General features: G+C 57.5%; 1 protein-coding gene across 6 annotated transcripts in view; it reads left to right on the top strand.

The window, feature by feature from the left end:
- Positions 1-17,185, top strand: part of LOC123369648 (receptor-type tyrosine-protein phosphatase V-like) — a 69,048-nt gene that overhangs the window by 41,649 nt on the left and 10,214 nt on the right. For all 6 annotated transcript variants that reach the window (XM_045015482.1, XM_045015483.1, XM_045015484.1 and 3 more), the window contains 8 exons: positions 2,146-2,236; positions 10,445-10,521; positions 11,967-12,101; positions 12,717-12,839; positions 13,706-13,866; positions 14,372-14,507; positions 15,426-15,505; positions 16,024-16,111. In XM_045015482.1, the coding sequence (XP_044871417.1) occupies positions 2,146-2,236; positions 10,445-10,521; positions 11,967-12,101; positions 12,717-12,839; positions 13,706-13,866; positions 14,372-14,507; positions 15,426-15,505; positions 16,024-16,111 (891 nt within the window). The remainder of the gene's footprint in view (positions 1-2,145; positions 2,237-10,444; positions 10,522-11,966; positions 12,102-12,716; positions 12,840-13,705; positions 13,867-14,371; positions 14,508-15,425; positions 15,506-16,023; positions 16,112-17,185) is intronic.

Consider the following 17,185-nt stretch of genomic DNA (forward strand, 5'->3'; position numbering starts at 1 on the left):
GAGATTCATGTCAGGGGAGGGTAGCTTCATTTAAAATTAGCCACTGGGGGAGGGATCACATGAGAAGAGCAATATCCTATACCACCTACCTCCTTCCCAACCCTACCAAGGGAGACACCCCCCCACCCCCGCATTCCCTGAGGCTTCAGAGGGGTTAATTCAGTGGTTCTCAAACTTTTGTCCTGGTGACCCCTTTCACACAGCAAACCTCTGAGTGCGACACCCCGCCACCCCCTTATAAATGGAAACACTTTTTTAATATATTTAACACTATTATAAATGCTGGAGGCAAAGCGGGGTTTGAGGTGGAGGCTGATAGCTCGCGACCCCCAGTAATAATCTCGTGACCCCCTGAGGGGTCCCAACCCCCAGTTTGAGAACCCCTGGGTTAATTTAATTTTAGCACCCTGTGTCCATTCACATGCATGTGCTATTTTGAGCATTTCAGTTTTCACAACATAGGCTCATCCCAGATTCTGGAACAAACTCAAATGCTCAGTTCGTGGAGTATGTACATGAGCTATACTAAAGACAAACCCACAGTAACCGTCTCCAGTTTGTGAGGGACCCCATGGAGCCAGTCTCTAGGAAACAGATAAATGCATGGAGGTTAAGTCCATTAATGGCTATTAGCCAGGATGGGTAAGGAATGGTGTCCCTAGCCTCTGTTTGTCAGAGGGTGGAGATGGATGGCAGGAGAGAGATCACTTGATCATTACCTGTTAGGTTTACTTCCTCTGGGGCACTTGGCATTGGCCATTGTTGGTAGACAGGATACTGGGCTGGATGGACCTTTGGTTTGACCCAATATGGCCATTCTTATGTTCTAAGCTAAATGAACCCAAAGTTATGGAGACAGATATGACTCAAGGAAACCAGCAGAGTATCAGGAACCTGAAAAAATCTCTGACTGGATGGGCTCAGGCGTTTGGTCACAAGCTGAGGTGGTTCAAAAGTTTTGGATTTTTTTTAAGCAGAATTTTTTTTATTGTTTCTTTAAACAATCAAACACAGCAAGCAGCAAATATTTGGCCACACACTTCTGAAACCCCAAACCATATTCAGTTTTGGCACACTAATGTCACCTTTTCAATTAAAAAAAAACACAACAAATTTTGAAGGAAAGCAGACATTGTCCGTGATTTTTTTCTGCTTTTTAAAAACCCCTAGTTTTCGATCCAAAAAAAGTTTTGACTGAAAATATTTGTCCAACCATTTTAATGAGCTTTATGCCTTTTAGCACTAGCTGATGCTGAGAACCAGTGATACCTTGTAAAGAAGTTTTCCTAAAACTGGGTTTGTGCCGAGATGCGGAAGGTTTATTTTTCCCAGGGCCACCCGTGGCGGGGGAGCAAGTGGGGCAATTTGCCTGGGCCCTGCAAGGGCCCTCACGAGAATATAGTATTGCAATTTTTTTATGGAAGGGGACCCCAAAATTGCTTTGCCTCAGGCCCCCTGAATCCTCTGGGTGGCCCTGGTGTTCGTTGGGTACAATTGCACATCAAAGGGGGTGGGGAGGGGACGTAGCAGGAAAAGCAGCTATGTCTACACTGCAAATGGAGGTCTGATTGTAGCGTGGCTTGGCATGCCCACCCCAACTCTGTTCTAGCTAGTATAGGTAACAACAGTAGTGAAGGCGTGGTGGCCCGGGCTGGCAACCGGAGAACAAGCCTGCTGGGGAGTGTGGGTGTACACTCGGGTCAGCAGCCCGTGCGGCCACGTCTACACTGCCGCTGTTACCGGTGCCACCTCCATTGCCCCCGAGTCTGGCGCACAAAGTCACAGGTGCTGGGCCACTTTTACAGGAAGGTCTGACTAAGGCTGCCCTCTGGAGTCCCAGGAGCCGGGGGATTTGCTGCTGAACTCTCCTGAGTGGGTCTTTGGCCTAGTTCTCCTCTGCCCCTCCCGGGCTGTACCCTGGGGGGTCTTCATCAGGCTGCTCCTGATCCATGTCGCTGTGAAAGCCAAACGTGGCCCCAGGAGCCCAAACAATCTCTGCCTCTCAAAACGCCATGGAGACCCATTGGCTGTGTGTGGCAAGCTGGGGCTGCGGAGACTTTTGCTGGGGGGCCTCCCGGCTGGCACTCCCCACCCCAGCCCATCTGTCCCAGAGAGGCTCACTGGGTTTCTCCTTGTGCCCTGCAGGAGCTGAAGGAGGTAGGGAAGGAGCAGCCTAAGGTGGAAGCGGAACGTCCAGCTAACGTGTCCAAGAACAGATACCCCCACGTGCTGCCCTGTAAGTTCAGGGGCCCAGCCCCTATGTCTCCCTCCCTCCCCTTCTGCCCTTCCCTGGCACCTTCCATCCCAGGATCTTGGGGGGACACTAGCCAAGCCCCCACCTCAGAGGCACAGGGGTTATCATCTCCTTGCCACACCCAGGGACACCAAAGGCACAGAAAGCTTCAGGAGCCTTTTCCAGAGTGGCCAAATGTGGGAGGCAGCATGGCCTATTGAATAAAGCAGGGTCATGTCATCTCCCATGCCTCAATTTCCCCATCTGTAAATTGGGGATAATGGTGGTGAGTGATGCTGGTGAAAAGGTGCTATATAAAAGATAGGGTTTATAATTTTGGGTGCCAGGTTGAGACACCCAGGACCTGGTTTTCAGAGGTGTTGAGCCCCTACAGATCCCTTTGGTTTGCTGGAGCTCTGGGTGCTCAGCCTCTCTGAGAATCAGGCCTGGTTACGGCGTCTCTGGTGGGGTACCCACAATCACTGATCCCACAGTTATTCCCGAGGTGGCCTGGTGAGACAGGGCAGGGCTAGGTCTCCCATCCCATCTCAGATCTCACTGATGCTTTTAACTTGAATGGCCCCCTTTCTTAGTCCCCTCCTCCTTCCAGTGGCCCCCAAGTTTTGACCACGGCATAAGGCACAGAACAGCAGGGGCAGTGGAGTTGTCATTTGCCAGCAGGGGGAGCTGCAAGCAACAGGGGGCTGCTCCCTGACCCCATCTAGCCTTCCATCACTTGTGTTGTCCCTGTACTATTTCTGGGGGGCGGGGGGAGCTCAGGGCAGACTCCCACCACAGCCCTTTGAGGCATACTACCCCATGGGAGGCTGAGAAGACCTCCAGGCCAGGGCCAGCTCCCATCTCACCTTGTGTCCATGTCATTAACACTGACACACACACACAGCCCAGTGTGCCGGAGGAGAGAGGGGTGTTGTGAAATTTCTCGGGGTGCCCAGGACTGAGAGTCTCCTTGTTACCCCCAGCTTCCAGTATGAGGGAGTCTTGTTTGGACTTAACCGGGTGTAAGCTCCCTAGCACCACCCAAGCCCTCTCCTCTGGGCTCTGCCAACCCTGACTGCCTGGCAGGTTAACAGGTGCACTCCAGTCTCCGGGCCCCTTTGAAACATTCCCCTGTAGTGCCCAGCCCTTATCTACTGAACATTCATAGAATCACCAGGTCTGCTGTCCCCAAGGGAACAGTGCACATGCCAGCTTCTGTGATTCAGTGCAGGATCAGCACCTGGCTCAATATCACAGCACTGAGATACACTGCTAGTGCAAACAAGGATACGTGTATTACCAAAGACTCAAGAGTCAAGGGATAGTTAGTAACGATAAGGGAAACAAAAGGTGACATATAAAACAAAATCATCACTCGCTTTCTAGCAACTAAATTTAATTAACAGACTCACCTCCTGTCTGATGAAGTGTCTCACCCAAAGCCATCTGCAAGCATCTTCGATCCAGGCTGGTTGTGATCCCATTTTCATGAATGTAAACATGCTGCCCATTTACGTCCTAGGGGCAGGATGATGGGGTCTTTGTTCCCCAAAAATAGTCCAGCGAACCTTTGAAGTGTATCTCCAGATAAGGTTCTCTTCCCCTGCTGTGTTTCTCTACCTGTTAGTTGCTTTCTGACATTCAGGCAATCCTTCATCTGCGTTCAGCTTAGACAGGGGATGGTGGACCCATTGTGAATGAGACAATACTTAATGTACATTTCAACAGAGGGGCAGGAGACTAAACATCCCTTGTCTGACAGGATGCCTGGGTCTCCACCTCTGCTGTGATACAGACTCTAGGAACATATGTGCAGTAGACGTACATAAATCCTTACCTAGTATCTGGGCATACATTTCACAGCATTAACAATGACCATTGTGACCCTGGGTTTCATTTAAATCCTTACATGACCAGAAGGTCCATAGCAGAATCAGGACAGTCCAGGAGCCCCCTTGCCAGTGGACATCGAGAGGTTCTTGGGTCTCAGGTGCACAGAGCTGGGAGAGGCTGGTGTCACGGAGTGTGGGGTGTCCGGCCCTGCACCCCTCTTCCTGGAACTCACAGTGACTCTCAGCCAGCCAGTAAAACAGAAGGTTTATTGGAAACCAGGAACACAGGATACAGCAGAGCTCGTGTTCAGAGCCAGGGCCCCTCAATCTGGCCTTTCTGGGGGTTCAGGGTGTCTGGATTCCAGCATAGGTTCCCCTGCAAACCCACCACCCAGATCCCAAACCCAAAACTGAAAAACTGACTCCACCCTCCCCACTCAACTCCTTTCCTTTGTCTAGCTTCCCGGGCAGGGGTGTCGGCCTCCCCTCCCCCCTGCCTACTCATGTTACAGGTTGCATACCTGTCTTTCACCTATCTCCGACAGCCCCTACCCCACCACACCTCTCCCCCCTTCGCCGTGTAGTTCTGCTCCCGGGGTAGCAACTTCTTGCTCAGGTACACGATGGGGTGTCTCTCCCCCTTTCCATCCTCCTGCATCAACACCGCCCCCAGCCCCGTGTCTGAGGCGTCGGTGAACACCATAAAGGGCTTGTCAAAATCTGGGTTTGCCAGAACTGGGCCTCTGAGCAGAGCCTCCTTCAGCGCCTGGAGAGCCTGCTGGCACTGCTCGGTCCAGACCACCTTGTCTGGCTTCCCCTTCTTGCACAGCTCAGTGATGGGGCGGCTATGGCGCTGAAGTGGGGCACGAACCTTCGATAATACCCTGCCATCCCGATAAAGGCCTGGACCTGCTTTTTGGTCTGGGGAGCGGGCTAGTCTCTGATCACCTCCACCTTGGCTGGTTCCAGCTTTAGGCAGCCGCTCCCCACCCGATGGCCCAGGTAAGATACTTCCGCCATCCCCACCTTGCACTTCTCAGCCTTTACGGTTAACCCAGCCTCCTGGAGTCGGTCCAGCACTTGTCTAACCTGGGACACGTGGTCCTCCCAGGTCTGGCTGAAGACGCAGATGTCGTCAATATACGCCACGGCCCTCAGTAGCTGATCCACCAGATGCTGGAAGGTGGCCGGCGCTCCCTTGAGGCCGAAGGGCAGGGTCAGAAACTCGTAGAGCCCCAGAGGGGTGATAAAGGCCGATTTCAGCCTGGCCTCTGCGTCCAGCGGCACTTGCCAGTAGCCTTTTGTAAGATCCATGGTGGTGAGGTACCGAGCACCTCCCAGCTTGTCCAGGAGCTCGTCAGGCCTGGGCATGGGGTAGGCATCAGATACGGTGATGGCATTGAGCTTTTGATAGTCCACACAGAACCAGATCGACCCATCCTTCTTGGGGACCAGCACCACTGGGGAGGCCCAGGGGCTGGCGGACAGCTGGATCACCCCCAAGGCCAGCATATCCCTGACCTCTCTTTCTAGGTCCTGGGCAGTTTTCCCGGTGACCCGAAAAGGGGAGCATCTTATAGGGGGGTGTGACCCAGTCTCCACCCGGTGGACAGTCAAATTAGTGCACCCAGGCTGGTTGGAAAACAGCTGTCGGTACAGATGCAGCACCCCCCTGATCTCAGCATGCTGGGCCGGGGTCAGCTGATCAGAGTGGGGAATTGCCTCCAGGGGGGAACCAGCCTTTGTTCCTGGGAATAGATCCACTAAAGGGTCATCTCCCTGCCCCTCCCAGTGTCCACACACGGCCAACACCATATTCCCCCTGTCATAATATGGCTTCATCATATTCACATGGTACACCCGGCGGTGGTGCGCCCGGTTCGACAGCTCCACCACATAATTTACCTCATTTAGTTGCTTGATAACCTTGAAGGGCCCTTCCCAGGTGGCCTGGAGTTTGTTTTTCCTCACGGGGATGAGCACCATCACTTGATCCCCGGTGGCGAAGGCGCGGGCCCGCGCCGTGTGGTCGTACCAGACCTTCTGCTTCCTCTGGGCTCGGGCCAGATTCTCCCTGGCTAGGCCCATGAGCTCGGCAAGTCTTTCCCGGAAGGCCAGGACATACTCCACCACCGACTCTCCATCGGGAGCGGCCTTCCCCTCCCATTTGTCTCTCATCAGGTCCAGGGGCCCCCTTACCCGCCTTCCATATAACAGTTCGAAAGGCGAAAACCCAGTAGATTCCTGGGGTACCTCCCTGTACGCAAACAGCAGGTGAGGTAAGTACTTGTCCCAGTCCTGTGGGTGCTGTTGCATAAATGTTTTTAGCATCATCTTTAGCGTCCCGTTGAACCTCTCCACCAGCCCGTTGGTCTGGGGGTGATACGCTGAGGCCCAGTTGTGCCGGACCCCACATTTCTTCCACAGGGACTGGTGCAGGCCCGACATGAAGTTGGACCCCTGGTCTGTTAAGATTTCCTTGGGGAACCCCACCCGGCTGAAAATGGTCAGCAGCGCATCTGCCACGGTGTCTTCTTCGGTAGAGGACAAGGCCACCGCCTCGGGGTAGCGAGTGGCGAAATCTACCACCACCAGGATGTGTTTCTTCCCTGACCGGGTCGCCTTGCTGAGAGGTCCCACCATGTCCACGGCCACCTTCTGGAAAGGTTCTTCTATGATGGGCAAAGGCCTCAAAGCTGCTCTCCCCTTGTCCCGGGCCTTCCCCACCCGCTGGCAGGGGTCACAGGATTGGCAGTATTGTCGGACATGGGTAAAGACCCCAGGCCAGTAAAAGTTCTGTAGCAGCCTTTGCCTGGTGTGCCGGATTCCCTGGTGCCCTGCGAGGGGGATGTCATGGGCCAGGTACAGGAGCTTGTGGCGAAACTTCTGGGGAACCACCAGCTGCCTCCTGATCCCCCATGACTCCACCTCTCCGGGGGGAGCCCATTCTCGGTATAGGAACCCCTTCTCCCACAGGAACCTCTCCTTGCAACCTCTCCTCATGGTCTGTACTGCACTGGGGTTGGCCCAGTCCCTGAGCTTCCGCAAGGAGGGGTCTTTCTGCAACTCGGCCTGGAACTCAGCCGCTGGGACAGGGATTGGGACCTGCTCTCTCTCACCGGCTGGGTCTGAGGCCGCAGCCTCTCTGGGTCGTGTCTCTGGGCGTTCCCTCCCCACCAGGTCAGGGTCCTGCGCCTCGGGCAGAGTACCTTCCCCGCTGTCAGGGCGCAGTGCCCTGCGCCGACTCTGACTACAGGTCACAACGAGAGCACCCCGGGCGTTGCCTGGCCAGGCCTCGAGGTCCCCTCCCATTAACACCTCTGTGGGCAAATGTGGGTGTACCCCCACATCCTTGGGGCCCTCCTTGACCCCCCACTTCAGGTGCACCCTCGCCATGGGCACCTTGAATGGGGTCCCGCTCACGCCCATCAGGGTCAGGTAGGTGTCAGGCACCATCCGATCTGGGGCCACCACCTCGGGCCGGGCCAGCGTCACCTCTGCGCCTGTGTCCCAGTACCCAGTGACCTTCCTCCCATCTACCTCCAGGGGAACAAGGCACTGTTTCCGGAGGGGCAGCCCCGTGCCCACCCTGTAGACCATAAACCCTGTGTCCGGAGCATCCAGCCCCCAAGAGGAGCTGACCTGGGGCCCTCCTCCCTCCTTCCCAGGAGGAACGCTGCCAGCCCCCCTTTCCTGGGAATGTTGCCCCTCATCCGATTGGGTCTTTACCCAGTCAACCCTCTGTGGGTTGGGTCTGCTCAATCTGTCCCTGAGCTTGGGGCACTGGGCCCGTATGTGGCCTCGTTGGCCACAGTGAAAGCAGCCCATGTCTCATGGGTCCCCTCGAGTGGGTCGGATGGACCTGACGCTGGATGTTCCCCTTTGGTGGGGGTTCTCCATAGGCCCCCGCCGGGAGGTCCCATGGTGACTTTCTCTCTGCGTTGAGGCAGGCCTGCTCCTTCGAGACTCCTCGCTGCCATCCCCTGCCCGACTGTCCACAAACTCGTCGGCCAGCTGGCCTGCATGCTGCGGGTTCTCCGGCTTCTGGTCCATCAACCACTGCCTCAGGTCGGATGGGCACTGCGCATACAGGTGCTCCAGTACGAATAGGTCAAGCAGGTCCTCTCTAGTTTGGGCCCCAGCTGTCCACTTGCGGGCATACCCCTGTGCCCGGTTGACCAGTTGTAGGTATGTGACCTCCCGGGTCTTATGTTGACTCCGGAACCTCTTCCGGTACATCTCAGGCGTCAGCCCAAACTCGCGGAGCAGGGCCTCTTTGAACAGGTTGTAGTCCCCTGCCTCCGCCCCTTTCATTCGGCTGTACACCTCCACGGCGGTGGAGTCCAGTAAGGGGGTGAGAAACTGGATCCTGTCTGCAGGGTCAACCCTGTGCAGCTCGCAGGCATTCTCAAAGGCCGTCAGGAAGGTATCTATGTCCTCCCCCTCCTTACGCCGGGCCAGGAAGCTCTTATCAAAGCTCTTGGTATGCTTGGGTCCCCCCTCACTCACCACAGCCGGGGTTCCACTGGTTTTCAGCTGGGCCAGTTCCAGCTCATGTTTATGCAGGTTCTCCTCGTGTTTACGCTGCTTCTCCTTCTCCTCCCGCTCCTGTCTCAGTTCTTGCCTCCTTAACTCAAGCTCTTCCCATCTCAGCTACCTGTCATATTCCAGCCGCATCCGCTCCAGGGACAGGGAGCTCCGCTGGGACGATCCCCGGCTGGCCACTGAGCCCTCGGTAGTCGCTGGGCTCCCCCTCCCCCTACGCCTAGGCATGGGGGGTCTCGGGGAGCCCTCAGCAGCCAGATGACCACTCCCAGCGGGGACAGACATTGGTGCCTGCGCTGCATCTGCCAGGCTGCTTCCCTCAGAGACAGGGATCGGTTCATTCACGCGATCTCTCTCCTCCAGCCGGGCGATCAGCTGGTCCTTGGTGAGCTTCCCACTGCGCAGCCCTCTCTGCTTGCACAGCTCCACCAGGTCGCACTTGCGCCACTTGGCATACATCTTCCTGCTGGCCACTCGCAGGCCGGGGTGCTCGCCGCTCCCCACGGGTTCCAGGGGACCCCTAGTGTGCCAGTCCTTGAGGTCACCACCTCCCTGCCAGGGTCGAGCCGCAGACTCCTCTGCCCCTGGGACCGCTCACTGCGATCCCCCGCGGGACCCTGTTACTGCAAAGTCCTTCTCACTGGGCACACTCCCCTAGGGGTTAATCACCCCTACAATCGTCCCTTCGTTTTACTGCCCCCAGTCACTTACTGCAGGAAGCGCCATTCACGGGGTGCAGTAGATCCCACCTCTACCTCCAGTTGTCACGGAGTGTGGGGTGTCCGGCCCTGCACCCCTCTTCCTGGAACTCACAGTGACTCTCAGCCAGCCAGTAAAACAGAAGGTTTATTGGAAACCAGGAACACAGGATACAGCAGAGCTCATGTTCAGAGCCAGGGCCCCTCAATCTGGCCTTTCTGGGGGTTCAGGGTGTCTGGATTCCAGCATAGGTTCCCCTGCAAACCCACCACCCAGATCCCAAACCCAAAACTGAAAAACTGACTCCACCCTCCCCACTCAACTCCTTTCCTTTGTCTAGCTTCCCGGGCAGGGGTGTCGGCCTCCCCTCCCCCCTGCCTACTCATGTTACAGGTTGCAGACCTGTCTTTCACCTATCTCCGACAACCCCTACTCCACCACAGCTGGGTCAGGCCAGGAGCTCTTCCCGAGTTCGTTGGGCACTGCTGAGTGCACCGCCCCACACTGGCTCCGTTGCTTCTACAGCTGAACATTACACATGAGCCCACTTCCCCATGAGTCTGAGACCCAGCAACCCCTGGGACGTCCCCTTTCAGACCCATGAACCAGAACGGCCCCATGGAGGTACTCCTCCTCTCTGTCTTGCTGGGCATGATTTGCCTCTTGAAAGGTGTGATGGCCCCTCCCCAGCATCTCAGCAGCACTGGCCATCTCACACTAGGCACGGAGCAGCTGTCCGAGGATGCTGCCTGGAGTATGATGGACAGGAAAGAGGTGGGGCTGGCCCCAAGACCCTAGCCTGGGCCAGCCCTCCCACTTGCTGCTGTGACCTGCGATGTTCTCCAAAATACAGATAAGCTTTGAAGGACAGGCCAAGGGACCTGGGTGGGAAGGGCCTAACCCAACCCACAGGCCTGGCAGACCCTCCTGGGCAGAGCAAGGGGTGTAGGCCAAAGGGGCCTGGGATTGCCTCCTGCCTGCCACAAGGGTTCCGACCTCCTTGTGCCCAACTGGAAAAGGAGAAGGACCCAAGAAGGCAGCAGTGCATGCTGCCCCTGAGCCAGGCTCCCCGGGGGATGGGGTCTGGCTCGGCGAGGTGCAGCGCAGGGAGTGATCATTGTTTGGTTTCTTGCAGACGACCACTCAAGAGTCAGGCTGAGCCTGCTGGGGGAGGAGCCCCACTCTGACTACATCAACGCCAACTACATCCCTGTGAGTGCCTGCTCGCCTCCCCCACCACAGCCCCCTGGGAACTATCACACACAAGGGGGGCATAGCTGGAACATGCAGGGGGCTCGGTCACAAGAGGATCTTGGTCCCATTAACATCTGGGGCTGTCTGGCAGATGGCACTGGAGCTGGCGCAGGTGGAAAGTGTTGGAGATGGGGGACTGGCTCAGCCGGGCTGGCTGTGGCCTGGGGTCTGTGAAGTGTGTGTTCATGTGTGTGCCCCCGCGTTTGTGCATGGGGGTGTGGTCACAGCTGCTTCTCTGCCAGTTGAGGATACTCTCACTCGCAGCCTCTCTGGATGCACGGCCTGATCTGTCTGTCTCCTCTTTCTCCTCCTAATCTGTACCGCTGCACTTGACTGATGCTGGACCTGGCCCCCCAGCCCCCATCCAGGGGACTGCCCCAGGTAACGGAGAGGGGCACCCAGCATGCCCGGGAGCGTGTGGGCCCATGTATGCATGTTGCATGCATGTGTCAAAGGCAGTAAACAGGAATGGCCAGACTGGATCAGAACTAGGGTCCATAGTCATCTCTTCTCTCCAATGGCAGCCACAGCAGCTGCTTTAGAGGCAGGTGCAAGGACCCCATGAGTCTGGGGTCAGATGCTTCTCCTCGCAGGGTCACACTGGGAGGTTCGAGGCGGGTCCAGGAGTGTAATTTCTCTCATGACAGTGAGGGGGAAACACTCTTCCAGGGCATCCTATAATAACCCCCAGCTGCCATCTGCTGCCCAGGGAGTGTGCCAATCCTGGCACCAATGCTGAGGTCAATGGGCACCTGGCCCTCTCCTGGAGAGACCCAGCAGGTCATAGAATCATAGACTTTAAGGTGAGAAGGGACCATTATGATCATCTAGTCTGACCTACACAACGCAGGCCACAGAATCTCACCCACCCACTCCTGTATCAAACCATTGAAGTCCTCAAATCATAGTTTAAAGACTTCAAGGTGCAGAGAATCTTCCAGCAAGTGACCCGTGACCCATGCCCCACGCTGCAGAGGAAGGCGAAAAACCCCTCAGGGCTTCTGCCAATCTGCCCTGGAGGAAAATTCCTTCCTGACCCTAAATATGGCGATCAGCTAAACCCAGCCAGACACCCAGGAAAGAATTATCTGTACTAACTCAGATCCCACCCCACCTAACATCCCATCACAGGCCATTGGGCATATTTACCGCTAATAGTCAAAGACTAATTAATTTCCAAAATTAGGCTATCCCATCATACCCTCCCCTCCATAAACTTATCAAGCTTAGTCTTGAAGCCAGATATGTCTTTTGCCTGCAAACTCCCCTTGGAAGGCTGTTCCAGAACTTCACTCCTCTGATGGTTAGAAACCTTCGTCTAATTTCAAGTCTACTCATCCCCAAATCCGGGATCTCACAGCCTCTGGCCCGGGCTGACTCTGGCTGTCTGGTCTCTGCCCCAGGGCTATGCCTCCCCACAGGAGTTCATCGTCACCCAGGGGCCACTGAAGAAAACCATTGAGGATTTCTGGAGGCTGGTGTGGGAGCAAAGCGTCTGCAACATCATCATGCTGACAGTGGGCATGGAGAACGGACGGGTAGGGCTGGTGCCGGGCGCGCGCTGCTGGTGTGAGGAGGGGCCTTCCCCACAGCCAGATGCAAATGCGGCTTCATTCATGCAGCCGTGCTGGGCCCAGCAACGTAATAGCGAGAGGCCTGGAGGGCAGGGTGAAGGGGCAGTGGCAGTGCTGGATGTGTGGGCATCCGGCCAGGCGACGTCTGTCTCCATTAGGTATTTCTAGAGTGCCCATTACCTAATATCTAGGTGCAGACAATAAGTTAACTGTGAGACGAGCACTGTGCATGGGCACTAATGAACCCACACAGCTCTTCGGCATGGAGGATGCTGGCCCTGGCCCCATCCTACCAAAGAGGAAACTGAGGCACCGTGAGGGGAAATGAGCTGCCCAAAGACACGCAGTGGGGAGCAGACGCCAAACCACTAGCCCATGCTGCATTTGCCTCCGTGCCCAGGTTCTGCTCCCCCCGCGGAAGACGAGATGTGGCCCAAAGCCCCAGCCTGGAGTTGGAGCATGCTGAGCTGGGGAGTTTCAGCCAGGCCCATCTCTCCAGCGGCTGCTGCTGTCTTGTGTGGGCACCAGTCTCTCTCCCTGTGCTGGTTTCCCTGTCCCCATGCCCTGCCTTGCCTCCAGGTGCTGTGTGATCACTACTGGCCCTCAGAGTTGTCTCCGGTCTCCTACGGACACATCCGCGTGGACCTGCTCTCCCAGAGCAGCGCTGACGAGTGGACCACGCGCACGTTCAAGCTCTGGCACGTGAGTGAGCAGCTGAGAGGAGCCCAGTGCAGGCCCCTGCTGAGGGCACTGCCGTGGGGGCGTCTCGCTGGGGGAAGTGTCCTGGGGGCGGCTGCCCTTGCGCCTCTGGCCAGCTGGGTCCCAGCGAGGCCAGTGAAATGGGTTGGTCCACACCGGGACTCACCTTGAGGATTGTTAATAACCCACAGCTACCAGGGCAGGCAGCACATGGGTTCCCGGCATTTCATCCCCCTCCCATTCACCATCACTCCCACCCTGCTTCCCCATTCCCATCCTGGGGTGCTGTGCATGGCCCAGGGTTGTTTGTTTCCAGATGCTAAATCGCCTTGAAGGCAGCACTATGCTGATGCATGTGCTCCATGCCCCCACCAGCTGGTATCCAGGCCGCCTCCCACACGGCTTCCCCAGGACTGACCTTGCTACAGGGCAGCGTGTTGGCAGAGCCACATGGTGCAGCCTGCCCAGGCAGTCGCATGCTGTGGAGATGGCCGCAGGACAGGGCCCTGAACAGAACAGAGCGGGGCCTGGCTCTGGCCAGGAGCGTCAGTCACCTGATCTCTCAGACGTCAGTGTCTCGTCCATGTTGTGTTTGCTCAGTGCTGATGTAATCAATGCCCAGGGCTGGCCGGGGAGTGTCTGGGAATCCCGGAGACCCAGGGTCCAGGTCTGGCTGAGGGTCTCCGGGATGCAGCCCCAGCGTCACTCTCTCCAGGTTCTGGTAGCTGATTCCGGCCCCTGGAGGTAACTCAGGGAGCTGTAGTGGACAGACCCTGGGCTCCAGAAATGCCTGGGAACATTCCCCGTGAATAGCCCCACTGAGACTCTGGCTTCACCGAGCACTAACGCTGAGTCACCGTCTGTGACAGGAGGACCTACGGGAGGAGAGACATGTGACCCACCTGCACTACACGGCGTGGCCTGACCACGGCATTCCTGAGTCCACAGCTTCCCTGATGGCCTTCCTGGACCTGGCCCGTGGGCACATGCAGAAGGCCAAGGGTTCTGGGCCAACGCTGGTGCACTGCAGGTGAAGCCCTGCCAAGTGGGGGCTGCTGGAGAAGGGGTGTCTTTCCCTGAGATGGGAGATGACCTGGGAGATTGGGTCCCTCTTTGTATGTGGGGGCTGGAGCAACGAGAGCCCTGGGGATGGCCCAGCCTGGAGAGGCAGCTCCCAGCTGATGGTGAGTGAGGGGCACTGCCCCTTCTCTATCCACTTGAGCACTGGAGACTATGGAGATGCTTCCCCACCTTCCAGTGCAGCTCTGGGGCTATCTCCCAAGCCCCACGACCCCCCCCCCCCAGGACAGCTCCTGGGCCCCACAACCCCCACAGCTCCCCCCACACCCTGGGACAGCTCCTCAGCCCCACAACCCCACAGTTCCTCCAGGACAGGAGTCCGTGCTGCAGGCTGATGGCCATCTCCTCCCACCCCAACCCACTGAGGCTGGTGCCTGCCTGCTGGGGGGCAGTGGAACCTTAGGGTTGGAGGGAGACCTGCCCATTTTAACCCCTTGCTGTCTGTGCTGTTGCAGTGCGGGGGTGGGCCGCAGCGGCACCTTCATCGCCTTGGACCGGCTGCTGCAGCAGCTGAAGCAGGAGAAGGTGGTGGACGTGTTCAATACCATTTACACCATGCGGATGAGCCGCTACTCGATGATTCAGACGCTGGTGAGGCCCTGGGCCTTTTCCCTTCGACCCTGCTGCCAAATCAGCAGAGCTGGGAGGGAGCCCAGAGCTCGGCTAGCCCTCTCACCCCTCTGCACAACAGCCAGCTCCTGATATCCCAGAGCTGTTCCCCGCCGGCCGCAGGATGGTGCTGCCTGGGCCCCTGCCCATGTCCCGAGCAGGGCTCAGATGTGCCCCTGTTAGAGCCGCCCTCCCCTGCCGTCTCCCAGCAGCCGTGTGCCCGGCCAGACCTCCAGCAGGAACACATGGCTCTTCGAAGCCAAGGGCCTTCCCGGAATTCAGTGTGAGCAGGCCGGGAGCGCCAGTCTGGGGGAGCATCGTAGCCACCAGCACCCAGGGACAGGATGATCTGGGGAGGCCTGGGTGGTAGCTAGCGGGGTGGGGACGGGGGCGTAATCAAAAGCAGAGTGGCCTGAGCCTATCCCAAAACAACTCGGCAGGCCCCAGGTGTGAGTGGCTCCACGCTGCCCCATGCACATCCCGGGGAGCGACAAGCTGCACAGGGCGCCTGTGAGTTGTAGCCCGGAGGTCAGCTGATCCCAGTCACTGGACCCTCGCAGCACACCCGGACATGCAGCCACAGCAGGAGCCAGGGACAAGCTGCCGGGGGCTGATCATGGCCGGCAGGAGCCTCCTTAGAAAGGCTGCCTGTGGGCGCTGGGTAACCGGGAGGGGATCCCCCGGAGCATGGTGAAAACGCCAGCCAAAGAGGGAGACTGACTTATCCAAGCCACCCCAGCAAGGCAGCGGCAGGGCTGGCCAGGGCTCCTGACTCATTGCACAAGGCTGTGCTCTGCCCAGTAGGCAGTGCTGCCCTTCGCCCCAGCGTGGCCCCACTCTGTGTGGTGCCGTGGTTCGGGTGGGCTCGCTCTGCACTGACCACCTGCCCTTGCCTTCCAGGGCCAGTATGTTTTCCTGCACAGCTGCATTCTGGAGAAGATCACAGAGGAGCTGCTCTTGGGCCAGTCTGGGACGGAGATGTAAGCCACCGAGCCCACCTAGCCCATCCCAAACATGTGGGTGGTTGGGTTCACAGCCTCAGACTCCGATCCAGACCCAGGCCTGGGCTTTGGCTCCAGGCAATAGGGACTCTGAAATCCCAGCAAGATGGCCTGTTCCCTGCCCTGAGGCAGGGCCAAAGTCTGGCCTCAGTCCTTTCCTTCCAAGGTGGGGAGCCCCACACCCCTCCGTAGCACGATTCCTGAGCTGATACTGCAGGGGCCTAACGCTTCCTGGGCAGCCTCTGTGGGGCTCACCCCCCGCAAGGCAGTGAGCTCTGCTACTGAGTTTCCCACCCTCAGCAGAGATGTATCCCCCAGGCCAGCAGGCCGGCCTTGGGATGCTCTCTCCAGCTGGCCGGTGGCTGGCTGATCCCATGGAACTAGCAGGGTCAGGCCAGGGAGGGGGATCACCCTGTTGACCGAGTGGCCTGGCTCTTTGGGAGATGTGGGTGCACAGGGGTTTATTAACCCTCCACTTCCACCCCTTGTTTTCCCAGCTCCTGCCCGATCCCTCTCAAAAGCTTCCTGCAGCACCATGCGCAGAAATCGGCCAAGTCCAATGCGGGCTTCCTGCGGGAGTATGAGGTAGGAGCGCCCGGAGCAGCACCCTGCTGGAGAGCACAGACGCCAGCTCCCCGCTAGGAGCGAAGGGAGCGTTAGCAGCTGGGCCAGACACACAAGCACACACACACCCCACGACCAGCTCCTGCTCAGTCAAGCGCCCACCAGATCTGACTGGTGTGGAGATGGCTGGCACTGGGGGCACCAGTTGCCATGGCAATGCTGCCAGGCCTGGGACATCCCCCCAGCTGGAGGTTGGCCGGTGCTGCTTCCTTCCTGATCCCCCTGCAGAGCAGACACAGCCGGGACATCCAGCCCTCCCTGAGACTCCCCAGGGACCCTGTGCAGGGTCAGGATCCACACAGGAAATCGGGGGTCGGGGGCAGGCAGAGGTGCTACACTCCTCGGGCATCCCCCATGACTGCTGCACCAAATCTCCCAGCCAAGCAAACCTAGCAGGCACATGCTGCACAGCTTGGCAGCAGTCCCAATGGGGAAACTGAGGCACAGGGCTGGCTCCCTGAGCTGGGGTGCAGATGAAAACTCACTCTGGGAGCTCTGCCATTTGGGCTGGATTCACCCCCTGCTGTCTTCCGGGGCAGGGCATCTGTGACAATGCGGTTCTGGCGGGACCCAACTGAGAGTGCCAATTCAGGACCACTTGCTCAAACAGGGCAGTCACAGCCCTAGGCTGGGGTTTTTCCACCTCTAAGGCAAACCAAACCAGCCAGACAAGAAGGACTTCGGTTTCACCCCACTGGCTAACCACAAGTCACACGAGCAATTTCCTTAGACACTCCAGTCTCCCAGTATCACCACCAGTGCCACCCGTCCTGGGGATGAATGGTTATGAAAACCAACACCCCAATAAAAGAAAAAGGTTCTCTCGATTCCAAAGAATCAAGCCCCAGACCCAGGTCAATATACACATCAGATCTTACCCACAAATCATGCTGTTGCCAATCCTTTAGAATCTAAAATCTAAAGGTTTATTCGTAAAGGGGAAAAGGTAGAGATGAGAGGTAGAATTGGTTTAATGGAATCAATTACATACAGTAATGACAAAGTTCTTAGTTCAGGCTTGTAGCAGTGATGGAA

The sequence above is a fragment of the Mauremys mutica genome, chromosome 4 (genome assembly GCF_020497125.1).
Source record: "Mauremys mutica isolate MM-2020 ecotype Southern chromosome 4, ASM2049712v1, whole genome shotgun sequence".
Classification (NCBI taxonomy): domain Eukaryota; kingdom Metazoa; phylum Chordata; order Testudines; family Geoemydidae; genus Mauremys; species Mauremys mutica.